Source organism: Yarrowia lipolytica, chromosome 1C, assembly GCF_001761485.1.
Source record: "Yarrowia lipolytica chromosome 1C, complete sequence".
Classification (NCBI taxonomy): Eukaryota; Fungi; Ascomycota; class Dipodascomycetes; order Dipodascales; genus Yarrowia; species Yarrowia lipolytica.
Genome location: NC_090772.1, coordinates 3,033,829 through 3,051,878, shown reverse-complemented (window position 1 = coordinate 3,051,878; position 18,050 = coordinate 3,033,829). Strand labels below are relative to the sequence as shown.

Here is an 18,050-nt window from a genome sequence, read left to right as displayed (position 1 = left end):
CAGAAGAAATAATAATACGTTGACTAGTTTAACAGCTTCCAATTTTAACCCGCAAAATCGGGGCGATATTCACCAAGTTTGAGTACACCTACTACTCTCTCCAAAGGTCAACTAATGTCCCAACTAAACATTCTTTCTTAACTAAGTTCAACTAACCCTTGCCTCCCTCCACCATAATCCTCCCCCTCCCCCCCCCCTCACACACCCCTCCTTCCCAGCTAGATGTTCAAATATATCCTTCAAAAAATATGCATAATTTGTGTCACGTGACTCTTCTAAACACACGCGCCCTAGTCTACTCCCGCTCTCTACATTCCCCAGGTTCCGCTCTTGGTCCTGAGTACTGTACATACTGTACACTGCATAAACTCAATCACCATCCCTGACACGCCCAACACACCATCTTACCACATTCGCTAACATCATGAACACGGTACTGATCGTCGGAGGTTCGGGATTTCTCGGCCAGCATCTCATCCAAAAGTTCCACGAGCTGTCTCCGCGGCCTGAAATCCACGTGTTTGACATCAGACCCGTGCAGCCCGTGTCCCAGACGTTTTTCTCCTACGATACAGAAAAGGACATTGTGTTCCACCAGGGCGATCTGACGAACCGCGACGACGTTCTGCGAGCAATCGACGCCGCCAAACCCGATGCCATTGTCACCTGCGCCTCCCCAGTCCACGGACTCGGAAAGGCCATCTACGAGAAGGTGAACGTGCAGGGAAACAAGGTGCTTCTGGAAGCTACTCGACAGCGATTCGACGAGTCCAAGGGCAAGATTGGCCGGGCCTTCATCTACACCTCCTCTGCCTCGGCTGTCTCCGACGGTTCTCCTCTCATCAACGCCGACGAAACCTTCCCCGTGCTGGACGACCACAAGGACGACTACGCCGACACCAAGGCGGTGGCCGAGAAGATGATTCTGGGCGCAAACGACCCCGAGAGCGGTTTCCTGACTGTCGCCCTGCGACCCGCTGGTATTTTCGGACCCGGTGACCGACAGATGATCCCCGGCTTCCTCGATGCTGCCGCTACCGGAAAACAAAACTTCCAGCTCGGTAACGACGACAACCTCTTCGACTACACCTACGTCGGAAACGTGGCATACTCCCACGTGCTGGCTGCCGAGAAGCTACTAGACTCCAAGCACGCCGCCAACGTGGCCGGAGAGGCCTTCTTCATCACCAACGGAACCCCCATCTACTTCTGGGCCATGCCCCGAATGATCTGGAAGAAGTCTGGCTACGAGGTCGACCTGGCCAAGCGGACCAAACTGAGCACCCCCGTGGCTCTCTTCCTGTCTTCTATCGTCGCAGGGCTCTGCAAGCCCTTTGGAGTTGTGCCCAACTTCTCGCCTTTCAAGGTCCGAATCTGCTCGTCACCAAGATACTACGACATCTCCAAGGCCCGAAAGTACCTTGGCTACGAACCCCAGCTCGATCTCCCCCAGGCCGTTGACGTCACTCTCAAGTGGATCAACGAGACCAAGGAGAAGAAGTAAACCCAGTACAACCACTACATGCTAGTACAAGTAATGACACTCACAAAAGCAGCATTGATGAAGACAATAAATAGTCACGGTAACTACTCGTTACGGTAACTACACTACAGTACACCACCCATATATCTACATACACATTCACTATAGCATAGCACCCCTAAAGACGAAGCTCATAGTTGTAAATGTACAACCCAAAAGACAATGAGCTAAGGACGAAACAAATAGTGGGGGCCAGGTCCCGGTTGAAAAGAGCTACCACAACAAGACCAAGGGTAAGAGTGGCAATCAGAGGCTTCAACCGAGGAGCATCGGACGAAAACCCAAACGCATCGCCGAAATACGAACCGTAGGGCGTCTCCCCACCAGGATACACATCCGCACTGTCAGTATCATAGCCATCAAAATCGTAAGCAGGGTTTCCATCGGGATCCTGGTTCACCATACGGGGAGCCTCGCCATTGGGATACAGTTGCTTGAGCTTTTCAGCAAGAGAAGCACCCTCAAAGTTATCAGCACCAGATCCTTCCTCAACTTCACCCTCGTAAACCCCCTCGGTCAAAGGTGCTGGGCCCTCATCGTAATACTCATCCCCGGCAGGAGGGAACTCGTGGTAGTCGGAAGTTTCAAAGTTCTCTTCGTGCTTTGGTTCATGGTTGTAGTCGGGCTCATGGTAGTCGGGCTCATGGTAGTCGGGCTCATGGTAGTCGGGCTCAGAGTCATGGTGATACTCTGGCTCGGGTTCATGAAGAGAAGGTTCCTGGTGAGGCTCGGGGATGTGGTACTCTTCGTGATACTCCAAATTGTGTTCATGATGGTGCTCGTTGACCTCATTATTAAGATTGAGGGTCCCATCGTTGATAAGAACATGCTCCTCCCCACCATGGTGGCTCTCGCTGTGCTCCTGATGGAGCTCCTGGTGATCCTCTTGATGCTCTTCGTGCTCTTCATCTCCCTCGTCGTCTCCATGGTGCAGTTCCTCATCAACTCCGAGCAGCTCCTGGCTTGCGTCACTGTGGTCCTCACGGTGCTCTCCGTTATTCTCTTCATAATGGGGTTTCTCATGGACAGGATCCTCGTAATGATACTCTTCCTCAAAAGGCCAATTACCGTCTTCACTGGGAAGAGGCTCCTCGGGCTGCCACTCGTGAATGGGTTCAGAAATGGGCCCTGAGGAAGGTTCTGGCTCATCGACAGGCTCGGGCTCATCGACAGGCTCGGTACCATCTTCTTCACCTCCAACTACAATTTTGGGCTCGTAGTAATGAGGAGGCTGGTAGATAGGGTCTTCTGGGACCACAGGCAACTCGTTGTCGCTATGGTACATGTCAGAATCGCCCTCGGTATCGGCATCAGGAGTAAGCTGAGCAGGAGGAGTAGCTTCTGGGTCGAGAACCACATCGCCGGGTACGACGGGCTCCACCTCGGTCTGAAAGCCACCGTTGGGGTCATTCACGCCTTCCGTCGGAACATCAAATATAGCGTCCTTAACATAGCCAGACGTGACATCCATGGGCTCTCCAAATGTGGATTCCAGTGGGGGTCCATCAACCCAGTGTTGGTATCCTCCCGAATGCGGTCCTGGAAGTGTTCCACTGTCCGCACCATCCGCTCCGTCCACCAGAGAATCAGAATCAGGAACTGGATACAGATTACTCCCGTTGAGAACCTCGGGAGTGTCTCCGCTGGGCTCTTCGGGACTCTCCAGAAACTTCTTTCGCTCTGCCAATACCCGCTGTTTGGCCTCAGCCCAGATAGCAACCGTGTCTGCGTCGTCGCCGGCCTCTTCCAACATCTCCTTAGCCAACCGAACCAGCTTGGCCTCATCTTCGGGCGAAAATGTAAGGTCGTTGTCGTGATTGTAGTAAGGAGTGTGGTCAAAGATATCATGGAGGCCTTCACCATCGTCGTCTTCAATCAGTGCTGAGAGTGGGTGTCTCCCGGGGTTCATGGGGTCCGTGTCTCCCAAATCGACGTATCCAGTCTGGGGAGCGATTCTGAAGATCTCCATGTAATTAGCCCACTTGTCTGCGTAAGCCTGGGCAGGGTCATAAGTGAATCCCGAAGCAGCGGGGTCGTCGGGAACAAAGTCGGGGGTATACGTGTCGTCAAGGCTATCGTCTTCGTCGTTTCCAAGGGTATCCATGTCGTCATAAACACTGGGGCCGGTATCGTGGTCAGTGATATCGTCGCAGTCATCGCTGCGGTCAGCATTGTAGAACTCACCGTCGTTGTGGTCATCGCTGTGGGTATCTTCGTGGGGAATGTCGTGTTCGGAACGCTTGTCGTGATCATTGTTGTCCACGTTGTCAAGGTCAACCGAGTCACCAGGAAGTCTCATGTGGGAGTCGTCTTCGACCTCTTCAGGTTCGGCATCCTTGGGCCTGTGGTCCTTGTGCACATCCTGTTCGATCCAGTCGCACTGTTGTTGTCCAAACAGTTCCAGGTACTGGGCGTTGACCGGGTCGTTGCAGTACTTGGAGCACTGGTCGCCAATGATTTTCATCACATCGCACTGGCACCGGCGGTCGTCCGAGTCACACGCCTCGAACTGCGTCTGCACCGATTGGAGACAATCTCGATACTCTTCTTTTTCCTGGGTTAGTCTTGCTTGCTCACTGTGGTCGTTTGTGTCAGTCATCACGGGTATCTTACACAAACGCTGTCGGCGTGTAGAAACACGGCATTTGCGTGCACTTGGCTGTTGGCGGCTGCGGGGGATATCAAAAGGAGTGCCACTGCAGCCAAAGATAGCACTCTGTCGAAACGTGGCATTTTGGAGGTTGTAGTGTGCAGTACAGTACGAAGGGTGGCGCTGGTGGGCTATATATAGAGTAGAGTGGCGAGGGGGGTTATAAGGTGATGTCAAGGTGGGTGCCATGGTTACTATCAGGGTGATGGGGGAAATACAGATGAGCCTGGTTGAGTAGTATACTGCCTGGTTAAGTGCTTTCATTATGTTGGTAGCTAGTCCAGGACTACTTCCGGCTGTTAGGCTAGTTAGGTCCCAGTTAGTTGCCGGATCAAGGCCAAGTAAATAACAATACTTATTCAGATGTTAGACGGGAAAATACTTAGAATACAAGTTCTGTTAGGCCATGTATTATGTTATAAAAAAAAAGGCATGGAGATGAAAAGCTGGAGATCGTTGAACTTTTTCCACTGATTCCTTCCAATGAGCCCTTGCATATTTCTTTATACGACGATCGTGATAGCAATGTCGTTCTTCTCTAGACCAACTTCAACATACTACACAATACCTACTTAACCAAGTATCATCCCAACTAAAACCTAACTAAAGTTTAGTTAGTTCCCATGCGTCAGTGGCCCGCTACCGGTAGATCCTGTTGGAAAAACTGTAGCAGATTCATTATGTGTTAAAAAACAACCCATTTACAACATATTTCTTCAAAACTCGACCGTTCAGCTCCTTAGGAACCGGGAATTTGCACCCCCAGCAGACTTTTTTTTCTCAGTAATCCCAACTAATATTTAAACAAAGTCTTGGTCTTTAAGGTGGGAGATCAAGCGGCGATACCAAGCGGATATCCGCTGCTGTTTCTGACAACGTTACTGTGGACATACAAGTGTGATACGGCTACTGTACTAGTCCCGGAACTGGTTCCCCTTCTCCCACTGTACTCCCACTTTTCGTTCCTTCTCTTCTCTTACACCCCCACATCTGGACAAAGAAGTCCTACAACATGTCCTCGGATCAACTCGATCCGTTCGTACGAGAACCGAGAAAACGCCTATTACCATCCGCACACCGCTGGACCGAGGCAAACAAAGACCACAACGGTTATACAGCTTATGGCCGATTGGCGAGACAACTGTTTTGAATGTACCATGTCTCTGTAGACGCATGTTGACCCAGTACACCTTGCATTGCTATTGTACTTGTAGCCATGCTGAAAAAATATCCACAAGTACTTGTACATACCCTTGTATGTCACGTGATCATATTTTCCCCCTTTTCGACTTTTCTAGCCCTTCTTACGTCTTAACAGACCAGGATGACACGATACTGTACGGTATCAAACAGGTGCCCGTACTGTATGTACTGATGATATCTTGTCTCGGCTATTGGATGCATTGTTCAACGTCGGAGTGGCTCGAAGTCCACATCGTATCCGTCATCCCGCCGGTGGTATGCATGGACGCACGTCGCAGACACGGATTAAACGCCGGTTGTACTTTGTGCGTCCAAAGAGCGCATTTTAGCCGCCATTTATTTCATCTCATGCCCTCGGGTTTTTCTCGGGCCATACATGCTAAAATGTGGGGTACGTGCGGCTCAAACTTAATCAGGGTACCGCCAGAAAGACGTTAGAGGTGTATATAAGAGTGGGGTGCCAGGACGTCCGAAGGGTGCAAGATACACACGGGATACAGCACAAGATACAGCATCAGATACACAATGTTCAAACGAGTCACAACCAAGTCTGCGTCGTCAATGGCGTCATCAATGGCGTCGTCCGTGGCGACAAGACCCTTCCTCTCCATTCGACACAACTCCAACACGGCTTGGATCCAACAACTGGTGGACAAGACTGAAGGAAAGGGATACGACGTGGCCAATGCTGGAATGAAGAGCCACAAGGTAGCGTGGGGCGACCACGACTGTTTTAACCATGTGAACAACTGCGTGTACCTCAAGTGGTTCGAGACGGCCCGAGTCAACATGTTCAACGATGTCATGGGTAATCAGGAGGGAGAGGAATGCAAGCTCTTCATGACCCCCAAGGCGGTGGGACCGATTCTGAGAAGTGGAGATTTGGAATGGCGATATGTGAGTAGACAGGACGAGCTGACGCGAGCTGCGAAGCAGTGTACATAGACAAAGAGGAGCCAACAGGGAAGCTGCAAAGTAGGAACGATCCAACAGAGAGAGCAGCAAAGTAGGCACAAGCCCAACATCCCAACTCATTACATCTATACTAACCCAGCCCGTCCAATTCCCCGATACGGTCACTGTCATGCACAAGGTCGAGCCCATCGACTCGCCCGACAGATTCATTCTGCGAGGAGTGGTGGTGTCGCACAATGCCAAAAAGGTGGCTGCTCGAATCAAAGAGACCATTGTCACGGTCGACTACAGAAAGGGTGGAGTCAAGGCTCCCATTCCCGACGGAGTGCGCAAGACCCTTGACAAGCTGGCTGCAAAGACCACCCCCAGGCCCGCCAGAAAGTAGACATTATGTATTGTATTAATTGACATTTGATTGAATGAACGAATATAGCGGCACGCTTGGTTGCAGCGATTGCGATAACATGTATACGTATTGTTCTCACTTCATACCGATATACTACTTGTAGATGATGAGCAACCGGGATGATAACATGTTGGAACGGCCACTGGCTAAATTCAGCCATCTGCTGTTAAACTCAGCGCCTTACTGATAACATTTCAGTGTCCTAATGCTTCTACAATTCATTTCAGGACGTAGTAAGGTGTTTTCGAATGTATTTAATTACAAGTACTGTAATTTCAACGATCGAGTAAATTCCAAGAAATCTCCCAACTAAAAACCTGAACACTATTGCCGATTCATGATCAGGCTATAGACTATATAGCTAGAGGAGAGAGATTCTGTTTAAAACATAGACATTCCCTACTGATTGGTGTATTTTTTTGACTCTTTATCCCGTCTGTAGCACCGAGTTGGGACCTCAGTGAACTTTTGTTTTAACAATATCCCAACTAAAACTAGTGAAAGTGAAGTAATATCTGTTAGTGTTACTGTATATACTCATATTTTCTAAGTAGAGTTGTAATTATTAAATATATATACAGTATATATATATTTACTGTACTGGTACAGTACATGCAAGTATATTCAAGATCAATTACTGATGATTACTAACTTTCTACTCCAACTATAGAGCTGTCCAAGACGACATATTCCCCCAAAATACCCGTCAAAGTTTGCAAAGATCACGATACAACTCTTCCATTATCTCTTTCATCATATGCCATCTTCTTGTGTCGGTCGTTCGTCTTCATCGTACTATTCTGATAATACTTGGGTTTACTTAGACCTTCCAACTATACCCCACACAGTCCACCAATTGAAGTAATAATGAATGTATTATGCAGAAAGATACTGCTACAACATCCTGTCTAGTTTCATGTAGTTTGTTGTAAAACACAAGAAGCATGATCCCTTAACCCTTCTCTCTACAATATAGGCGAAATCCGGGCCAACCGTGTCCACTCAGGCGCTTCCTACACGTGAGATGGCTCGTTTATTGCCTGCCAGACGCACGTACTGGACGCACCCCCAAAGTTAATTGACAGTGTAAATGTCGACTTTTAACCAACTACTGTACTGTACTGTACTTGTATCGTCACACTCCCTGTCACACCACTACCATGACCTCTCCTGACCTCTCCACTCTCGCGATTCACGCAGACGACGAACTCGCTCGAACCAACGACGTGGCACCCTCAATTGCCGTCTCCACCACCTTCCGGTACTCCAGCAACCCGGAGGATCTGGTCCCTCTGGCTGAAAACGAAGATGAAGCGGCCTACGGAACCAACGAGTACGTCTACTCGCGGATCGCCCACCCCACCACCTCGCGAGTGGAAAAGGTGCTGTCGACCATCTTCAACAACAAGTTCCCGGTGGTCTACAACAACGGACTGGCTGCGTTCACGGCCCTGATTGTCCACGTCAACCCCAAGCGCCTGTTCATCGGAGAAGCCTACCACGGCTGCCATGCTGTCAGTGACATCTTCAAGCGAATCCGATACAACTTGGAGATTCTGTCGCTAGACGAACTGGACAAGGTGGAGAAGGGAGATCTGGTTCACCTGGAGACTCCTGTCAACCCCACCGGTTACTCTAGAGACCTGTCTTACTACGCCGACGCTGCTCACAAAAAGGGCGGCATTTTGTCTGTTGATGCTACCTTTGCTCCTCCCCCCCTGCAGGACCCCTTTGATTTTGGAGCCGACATTGTCATGCACTCAGCCACCAAGTACTTTGGAGGCCACTCTGATCTGCTGGCTGGAATTCTTGTCGTCAAGACGCACGAGGAAGCCGATCAGCTGGTTGGTGACCGATCTTTCCTCGGATCAGGTCCCGGAAACCTCGAATCGTGGCTACTGCTCCGATCTCTTCGAACTTACAGGCTGCGAATCAAACAGCAGTCGGATAACGCCACCGCCATCACCAAGTACTTCTCCGACCACCTCTCTGACTTCCCCGCGCTCAAGTGTGTCCACCACTCGTCCTTTCAGACCGAGGACTTTGTCAAGAAGCAGCTTGTGGGAGGCTACGGACCTGTTTTCGTGCTGGAAATGCAGTCTCGAGAAGCCGCCCGAGCTCTGCCCAGCAAGCTCAAGTTCTTCAACCACGCCACTTCTCTTGGAGGAGTCGAATCGCTGATTGAATGGCGACTCATGAGTGACGCTACCACTAACCCTGCTTACCTGCGGGTCTCTGTTGGTGTTGAGGACGCCAATGACCTCATCGGCGATCTCAAGCAGGCTCTTGAGGCTTCCAAATAATCTAATACACACTATTGACTCTGTATCACGTGCATTTCTATTGCTAGCCTCAAGAGGTCTGTCTTGCTCAAATTATCCGCAAAAATAGTCACAATCTACGTAACTTTTAATAGCTATTCATACAATCAATTATCTATATCGTCTTCTTCTCCCTACATGTTAACACTGTTGAGATTGGTGTCCAGAGCAGTGAGCTGCGAATAAACCTCTCGAGGCATTCGGTACTGGATCATGCCGGCGTAAATCATACAGTTTCGAGACCGGGCCTTGAGCTCGGCCAGCCGGTCGCACCGAGTAGCATCGTTGAACTCGGACTCCTGGATGTTCTGGGCCAACTCAGCACAACACGTCATAGTCATGAGCAGCAACGAGGGCACATTTCGAGCAGTGGACTCGTGGAGAGACACAAAGTCCTGAGCACGTCGACGAATGGTGCCTACGTCGGCGGTAACGTGGATGGGGATCACATTGATATTGTCAATCACAGCAATGCAATGGGCCCAGTGGCCACGCGAGTACGACTCCCGAGCAGACACAATCTGCAGAAGAATCTCGCAGGTATCTCGGTTCCGCTGCGACACATGCGAGTACATCTGGGGGTTGTTAGTGTATAGTTCTCGCATGGTGGCGGCCAACTGAGCGGGGTTGGTCGCGGTGGACAGCAGAGAAAGCGACTGGGCAGGCTCCACGTTCGAGTCTCCAAAGTCCATCATGCTCAGTGCGTCACCAAGAGTTCGGTTCATGATAGACACGACAGTGTCGTACTGCTCAGACAGCTGATAAAGGAGAATCGCGTCAGCGAACCGACCGTCGTCCTCAGCACGCAGAGCAGCCTGGGCAGTGATCTGAGTGAGGAAGTCGTCCTTGTCCAGACCAATGAGCTTGGACCGACGCTCAATGCAACCGGGAGACCGAGCTCCATCGGCTCTAATGTCACCCAGAAGAACAGAGAACTGCCGAGTCTCGAGCACAAGCTCTCGCAGGGCCTCGTGACAAGCGTCCTCTTGATCTCGGTAGAAACACAGCAGAACAAGGTAGTCAACAGCATCAACAGCATCTGATCGTCGGAAGTCCCGGGTGTAGTGTCCAATCAGACGAGCAAAATGAAGAACCTGTTGGTCCTTCTTGTCCACAGAAAGATATGAGCCATCGGAGTCCTCGGTATCTTCGGGCTTGGAGACACGCAACAGCCCATAGTAAGCCAAAGCAATGGCATAATGAACAGCATCAACGGGACAGAAGGTAAGAGCATAACTGACAGCAGCCTCAAAAAGACCACATAGAAGGAGCATTTGGAAATAGAGACCGGGAGATTTACCAGAGGGGTTGAAATGCTTGGATCCAAAGTTGAGCACGGTTCGCTGCACGTCCAACAGAGTGTATCGATCCTGAAGAGGGCCGTCCACAGTCTCTCGAGAAACAACAAGATGGGCCCACAGCCAGTCCTCAGCAGTCTCAAGAACCTCGGGGAAGACCTTTCGAGACAAGTCGCATCGGCCAATGATCTTGTACAGAGCAAACTTGAAAGGATCGGAATGAGCATCGAGGAACCGAATGTGCTGGTTAAACTCGGTGAGGATCCGATCATGCATGTCACGTGACAGCACGTGATCCTTAGACTTGACATATGCCTGGAGATAGACGGGGAATGAACGTTCAATCTTCTCGAGCGACGACTCAATCTCAAGAGTAAAGTCGAGAGCCTCCTGAAGATGTCCAGATCGAACCATATAGTAAAGAACAGCCCAAACGGGCACTCCGTTCAGAATTTCCATGTTCTCCTTGGTCCATTGGCCTCCTCGGAAGTACCGCACGTTCAAGTAAGCTTTGATTTTGTTGTAGACTGATGGCACGCCTCCCAAAAGAGCGTCCTGGGGAGACTTAGCAATCTCGGCCTCGACACAGGCGTAAAACTGATGCTCAAGATACATTTTAGAACCATGGGAGATCTGTTTTCGCACCTTGAGTCCGTCGGGGCTGCCGGGAGGAGCAGCGTACATCTTTCTGTAGATTCCTTCTTTGGCAGGAGCCTCGACCGACTCTCCAGAGATGTACGACAGAATATCCCATGCATCGTTGAGCTGCTGACTTTTGGCGTCAGAGAGGTTATCGGCTGCAGTGGAAAGAGCTGCGGACACGGGGAAGGCCTGGCCCTTTGATCGGGCATTGTTGAGCGCCGAAATGGCCTTTGCGAATTGCCGTTGTCGTGGAGTAGCAGTGCCAATCTCAGGAGTGCCCAAGATGAGTTTTCCGAGACTCGCGGCGCCCCAGGTGCCCCCCAGGACTGTCTTTGTCAGCTTGTTGTTTGTGTTGGTGGTTGTGTTGTTGTTGAGGTTGTTCTTGTCGTCGTCCTTCTGGATCAGGCCAAAGTGCTGGCAGATCTGCTCCTTGCGCTTGGCCCAGTCGAGGGACACGTTCTGGTTGAGAAACTGGTCAAAATCTGACGCTGACAGTCGTACAGAGTCTGCAATGGCCGCCAGAATGCTGTCCTGCTTCTTGTTCTGCAGATACGAGTCGATGCCCGCAACATTCTTGTCGTAGTACTCGATCCCGGGATTGAGCGTCAGCGACGACAACTGCAGATAAATGTCCTCCGCGTTGATTCCGCTGCCCGCCAGCAGGTAGTGTGCCTTTGTGTCGTTTCCCTCCGAGTGTTTGTCTCGCAACGAGTTTGCTCGCTTGCCGATCTCGCTCAGATCGAGCTGAATTGAGCCCAGGTGCGAGGCGGCGTGGGGCAGATTCTTGCTCGACGCAATCAACTCGTTGAAAAGCGCCACCGAGGGCGTCAACGTCTCAGCCATGGTTGTGATGTGTGATGGTAGGCGTGTAGCGAAATGTGTGTTGTGGTACCAAATAAACATTTATTTTAGAGTTTGAGGATAAGTGACAGATTATGACCGTGTTGAGGGGAACAGGATATATAGGATACTCGTCTGGAACATAGTTAGAAGAAGCAATTATATAGATGGAGACACCGAGTTGCAATTTCATTACGCTGTTACGCTTTCAGCCGTTTCCAGACATCCTTGTACATCAACAATTGATAGTTAGATAAACTCAACAATGTCAACAAAGCTATCTACACTGTTGGTATGCTACTGGACCTATTAGTTAGCTTTACTTAACCTTTTTTTCTATTTTCCCAACAAAAACGTCCCCATCGTCAGTTCCATTATGATCCATCTAACTCCACCAATATTGATCCTACGCGATTAGTTAAACAGATTACTAACAATATATGCTCCTCCTATTTCAATCGCCGTCTTTCTCCTCATATATCGCACCGAAAATCAGCACATTCGTGCCGGACATTATCGTCCCCTTTTTCCGTTTGAGTTTTTCAACACAAAAAATCTCGAAACCCTATAATGAAACATTTTGACAATACTGTAGTCTTGAGACTGTCCACAGTCAGAAGACCCCTCTCACAAAAACCAATTGTCTTGCACAAAAACATTTTGCCCCTCGATGTTCCTCTTTGTAAAAATATCATCTGATTCCGAAATCTAAGCTTCAAAGTCTCAAACTCATCTCCCGATACACTTCCCCCCCCCTCTCCCGGCTCCACAACCCACCTACACATGCGACCGACGATACACAGGCCGGATCTGGGCACTCTGAGAGCCATTCTGAATGGCCACGCAGATCAGGAAACCGACAATGACACGAGAAAAAGGGTCAAATTGCTCAGATACATCATTGTCGACGTGTACGAGGAACTGGTGACCACGTTTGTACCGCGGTGGACACATGCAGACTGGGCCTGGTGTATGAGAGTTGTGGTTGAAAAGTGTCTGCGAGATATCATGCGTATGGGGCTCATCACCTCTATCTATGATCTTGTCTATTCTCTGTTTGTGGGTTATGTGGGAGCTCCTGTCACGAAGGAACGCCTGCTGAGGTTTGCCGGCGGTTACCACAACCCCTCCACCAAGTTCAAGGATGCCTACGATATTACTGTGGCGTATTTCAGCATGTTTGATCACGACGAGAAGAATGTGCAAGAGTTCTTGGCCGAACATGACGAGACTACCGCTCTGGAATACCTTCAAATGGGCTACCTAGAAAAGACACCGATGTTTCAAGAACAAGCGACGGACGATATAGAGGTGCTGGAGACCTATTTCGCTATCCGAACGTACCTCTGGCGAAACGCAAGGTCGGCATACTTTCAACTGAAAAGAGATGGCGTGGAGGTTTATGACTTTGATGTTGTTTTCGAGCAGCAAACCCCTCCTTTTCTGCCGAATGTATTCATCAACCTCGCACTCATCTTTTTTACGGCTTGTGGATGGCTGCCGGTAGGAGACAATGTTGGACTGTTCAGATACCAGAACATGTGGTTGGAGAACAGAACTAAAGGAGACCCGGGACTTCAGGACAAACTGTATGCCTTGTTTAGAGCCCAAGGAAACCCCAGAAGTGACTGGGAAACGTGGTGGAAGAAGCTGAATCCACTTCAGCGAGATGTGGCTCATGATCGCATGACTCTCATAGGTCCTGGACTGCTGGACGTGGCTTCTACGCCCTCACCCAGACCCGTGGACCAATTCCTGGTCATGTTTCCTAGGGCGACAACAGAAGTTAGCCCAACAGTTCAGCATTTTGTGGCAAATCAGCTCCAGATGGGCCAGGTGCTGCATTCTGAGTTCCTACTCAGCATAAGGAGATACAACAAGATGAGATGGGACAGAGAGCAGTCGAGCAGGCTGAAAAAAGATACCGGCACCAAATGGGATGGCCCGAAAGGGTACGAAAAGATTTACAATACGGTTCCATCCGGATATTTTGACAATTTGGTGGACAAGAACTTCTATCTCGATGACTACATCTTTGAGGACAAGGTGTATGGTATTCCTAGCCCCGCTACTGAAGGCAGACTGATGGGATTGCCGTTCCAAGAGCATCTCGAGACACTTCAGAGAACCAAGGAGTTTTTCTTTTTCAAGTCCATGTTCACAGACTCACGTGACAAAATCAACACTTACTACGGCATGTTTCTCCAGGCATGTATTGAATACTCCAACATACACGACCCAGAAATATGGTATAATGAGGACGATGATTGGGTTGATTGGTATGTTACCGATGAGGAGCATCCTCTGGTGGTCAAAGACAGACGACTATTTGTACAGCCGATGCCGTCAGAAGAGAGAACTCTGGTGATAGAAGGAGACGAGTACCATGTTTCTGAAAGGGGGACTGTCTGCTACGCCTATGATCCTGAGGGAAAGCCCATCTATGCGACGGCCTACTACTGCCAAAAAGTGCTGGACAATCTTCTCGGTAAGTGTGCTTTCGCTCCTCTTGTGGGAGTCTGTCACAAGAACAGCAACTACATGGTCCAGTTACCTCGATTGGAGGTGACAGAATACATGGGAGGAGAAACAGTTTTGTTGTGGAGAGGTTACGAGTTGGTGGATTTGGACTTGACGTATTGGCACAAACATCTGGGCCATGCGGACAAGCAGAAGTTGAAGAGGTATCGAAAGGTGATCAAGGGGATGCCACCGTATTTCTGGCAGTCCAGAGCAGCATGTGAGGAGTGTTGGTAGTGATTGGAGGGTATGTATATAGAGAGAGGGTATGGTATATATAGCGAACCGAAGGTATTTATTATATTAGTATATTTAACCTATTTATTTTATTGTATTTATTACTGCACGTACAATACTGTAGTATGTACAGTACAGTCGCAAGCACCTATTTGGGGTTGTTATTTTGTTTACTAACTCTATGATATAGTTGTTAATTTTGTTATACCATAGTTACATATTTACAAAATTTCCGTTTCGTTACCGCGACCCAACAACTTCCTCGTTCTTGCTTTTTCCGTCAGTAGTGTCTTATCAAGTAGCAATTAGAACATTATAAGTGGATTAATCAAATCAACCGAGTTTCGGAATCCCCTTTTTTGGACACTTTTTTTTATTATTTCGCTTTTTATTGTCGCTTTTTATTGTCGCTTTTTTATTGTCGCTTTTTTATTGTCGTTTATTTTTATTTTATTGTAGTGCGATAGTCTCTCTGCATGCATGTAAACTGCACCATAATCCTTGTCTTTTTCGTGACAATATCAACACCGATCAGTACCACATTTTGATACCCTGAGAATCAGCTGAGCAATGAGACCGCTACTGTTGCGGCCGAAATTGAAGAATATCGGGCTGTTTTTCCAGCAGCAACTGATTCTCATAGAGCAAACGGGGGATGAGGCCGCATTGAAGCAGGCTCTAGTGCTGAAAAAATTGATGTTAGACATGTACCTCGGTCTCATCAACATGAACGATGATATCTCATACGCTGATTGGGCGGGACATATGATGGTGGCGATTACCAGATGTGCAGGGATGGTGATGCGCATGAATCTCATGAAGCACACGTTTGAACTGATCTTCTCCCTGTACAGTTACTTGACGCCGCTGAGCCCGCAGAAGAAGCTGCAAAAGTACCGGATCAAGTACAATGATGGGAAGATTACCTACAAAGACCTGTACGACATTTCGGTGGAATTCAGCAACTCGTGGGGCACATTGAACGAGCTGTTCAATATGAGGAAGGAAACGATGACGGTGGAAGAGGTCATGGAGTCTGTTATGAGAATGGATATACAGAAAATCAATCCCAACATGTCTCCTGTGTTGAAACGTCATGGGTCCGAGAATGCTCTTCTTCGAGAGACCCAAATGTTCATAGTGGAGCATTTGTGGAGAGGAGCACGTATCTCGTACTACCGGCTCAAGAGTGGAGGATTTGAGACGTACGATTTCGACGTGCTGTTCCAGAACAGTGAGCCGCCTTTACCGGACTCTGTCTTCAACCATCTTCTTCTAAAGTACGAAAATGTGTGTGGATGGTTACCTGTGGGGGATATTGGATTGTTTTCCGACGAGCAGATTGGGTCAAGTGAGGAGCGCCTCTTGGCCAACTTGAACACTCTGTATCATCACATTGGAGCTTCCGCAACTTATCCTGTTAGATGGAGTGTCGACGAGACAGAGGACGGCATACAGGTGACAAACACAGCCAAATACAAGGGCACGAGACAAGTAACACCCAAGATAATCAGCCCTGGAAAGATGGTAATTGATGGCTCTGTATTGACATACAAGTGTCCGATACCGAGTCCAAACGAGCGGGAATTCCCCACCGTTGCCATGGACTATGTTGGAGAGATTATGGAGAAACACCGGGTCCATGACATCAGCGATTTGGTTGAATTTTACGTGCCTCAGGCAGAAAAGCCTCTGTATAACAGCAGCGAGTTTGAGCATTGGCTGGAACGAGCTTCCAATTATTACTCATACGGAAACAGCGACTACACAACTCTTTTGGACAAGGGTTTCTTCATGTTGAAACATGTGAAGGATGGAGTGTTCATTAGACCTGCTGAGGAGCCTGACGACTTGATGAGCCATATCAAGGGTCTCCAGAACCTCAAGGAGTTCCACTTCTTCAAGGGATTGTTTGACAAACCGTCTGGTGACACTAGTGGAGGGTTGTTCACCCAGGCTTGCATCGACTACTGTAACAAGTTTGACCCCATTTACCCCCGGAATGGAGATGATTGGGTAACATGGAATGTAAGCTGGGAGAAGAATACGCCATGTATCATCAACGACAAGCGGCTGTTTGTGAGCGAGCCGACCTCAGAAGACAAGTCTATTGTATATCAGGGCAGACATTATCGTGTGACTGGTGTGGGAACTGTCTGTTATGCGTACACGCATAAAGGTGAGCCCCTGGTGGTTACTGCCCAGTACTGTGAGAAGATTGACGCCAACCAGCTGCCGAAGGAGTGCTTCATGAACATCCAGGAGGGATTTCATCGAAACCAAGATACCTTGGTCATCAAGTTGCCTGTTCTTTCCTTGTCTCCCAAACTGAGCTGGAGAGGTCATGAGATTGTTAACTTTGACGTCTCCTATTGGCACAAGCAGCTGGGCCACTTGAATTTGAAGGGACTCAAAAAATACATACCTGTGATCAAGGGCATGCCTCCGTTGTTGTGGCCGTTTAGAATCAGATGTGAGGAGTGTTATGGGAGAGATGAACCCAAGATGGACAGCTGTGGGGGGTGTCACAGTCACAAAGAAGAGGGAGAGGGAGAGGGGGGGCAGGAGGGACGATGTGCTTATGGGGACACGTAACCTAGTGTAACATAATTTATTGCTGGGATTACCCTTTTCATCTAATGTTGGTGGTTTCAGTAGTTCAGTCCTGCAGTTAATGCTACACTGTGTATTCTGATTGAGCCCAGTGTGCACTTTCAAAGCATTCGAAGTGATGGTATCACAGTCTGGTGAGAGAAAAATGGAAATATAGAGCGATCACATTGTAAACAATGACGTTGACAAAGTTCTACTTGTGTCATACAATTGTCGAGTCCTTTACCTCTCTGAATGGCGTCATTTTACACCTTTCTAAAACGGGGAAAACTACCAATCCATCCGGACATATACTAAAGTGTTATACATGAGGTGCGAGTTCATGATTCAGCTGCGTCTCGACACCTCTCCAATTACACCAGCTTCCATCTTCTACCAAGCTCACGCTAATGATGGTCAATACATAACCATCATACAAGATGCAGTCCATGCTGACCCTGACTGCCCCGTGCTATCAGCAAACTGGCTGAGCATGTAGTTGAACAAATTGTATAACGAGATCGACATTTTGATTATTTGATGGGATCTCAAGCATTCAATCGGAGATCTGGAGCGCAGACTCAGAAAATGATGGAGCTCGTGGGGTTTTGGCAGGCAACAGCTTGCCGTTATGGATCTACCTCCGAATCTCGGCTGCCCAATTACATGCCTAGATCTCCATACCGTTTCACCGCTGTCGTTCTATGTTGTCTTAAAGGCCATCTACAGTACTTGCAACTCGTTTCTCAGCTTTACAGCCGTCTACTTGTAACCCGTTTCTCATCAACGATCAGAAGCGTTTTTGCACCAACTGAAGCGTGAATCCTGTATCTCAACGTTTCTGTGAGGCCACAGTTGGCCACAATCTACCCATCACTTTTCG

General features: G+C 48.8%; 7 protein-coding genes across 7 annotated transcripts; 5 read left to right on the top strand and 2 right to left on the bottom strand.

Moving 5' to 3' along the window:
* Positions 1-424: 424 nt before the first annotated feature.
* Positions 425-1,504, top strand: YALI1_C30514g (uncharacterized protein; the record flags this gene model as incomplete). The annotated part of the gene is made up of 1 exon (XM_502124.3): positions 425-1,504. The coding sequence occupies one exon, from the start codon at positions 425-427 to the stop codon at positions 1,502-1,504; it is 1,080 nt and encodes a 359-aa protein (XP_502124.1).
* A 157-nt stretch (positions 1,505-1,661) lies between these two features.
* YALI1_C30474g (uncharacterized protein) lies at positions 1,662-4,457 on the bottom strand (the record flags this gene model as incomplete). Its single annotated transcript, XM_502123.3, has 1 exon — positions 1,662-4,457. One exon carries the CDS (start codon positions 4,455-4,457, stop codon positions 1,662-1,664), a length of 2,796 nt encoding a protein of 931 aa, XP_502123.3.
* Positions 4,458-5,921: 1,464 nt separating this feature from the next.
* On the top strand, positions 5,922-6,696 carry YALI1_C30454g (uncharacterized protein; the record flags this gene model as incomplete). The annotated part of the gene is made up of 2 exons (XM_502122.4): positions 5,922-6,293; positions 6,451-6,696. The coding sequence occupies 2 exons, from the start codon at positions 5,922-5,924 to the stop codon at positions 6,694-6,696; spliced, it is 618 nt and encodes a 205-aa protein (XP_502122.4).
* Positions 6,697-7,877: 1,181 nt separating this feature from the next.
* YALI1_C30440g (uncharacterized protein) lies at positions 7,878-9,020 on the top strand (the record flags this gene model as incomplete). The annotated part of the gene is made up of 1 exon (XM_502120.3): positions 7,878-9,020. One exon carries the CDS (start codon positions 7,878-7,880, stop codon positions 9,018-9,020), a length of 1,143 nt encoding a protein of 380 aa, XP_502120.3.
* Positions 9,021-9,172: 152 nt separating this feature from the next.
* YALI1_C30399g (uncharacterized protein) lies at positions 9,173-11,881 on the bottom strand (the record flags this gene model as incomplete). The annotated part of the gene is made up of 1 exon (XM_502119.3): positions 9,173-11,881. One exon carries the CDS (start codon positions 11,879-11,881, stop codon positions 9,173-9,175), a length of 2,709 nt encoding a protein of 902 aa, XP_502119.2.
* A 720-nt stretch (positions 11,882-12,601) lies between these two features.
* YALI1_C30392g (uncharacterized protein) lies at positions 12,602-14,575 on the top strand (the record flags this gene model as incomplete). Its single annotated transcript, XM_502118.3, has 1 exon — positions 12,602-14,575. One exon carries the CDS (start codon positions 12,602-12,604, stop codon positions 14,573-14,575), a length of 1,974 nt encoding a protein of 657 aa, XP_502118.3.
* Positions 14,576-15,145: 570 nt separating this feature from the next.
* Positions 15,146-17,170, top strand: YALI1_C30367g (uncharacterized protein; the record flags this gene model as incomplete). Its single annotated transcript, XM_502117.3, has 1 exon — positions 15,146-17,170. The coding sequence occupies one exon, from the start codon at positions 15,146-15,148 to the stop codon at positions 17,168-17,170; it is 2,025 nt and encodes a 674-aa protein (XP_502117.3).
* Between the last annotated feature and the right edge of the window lie 880 nt (positions 17,171-18,050).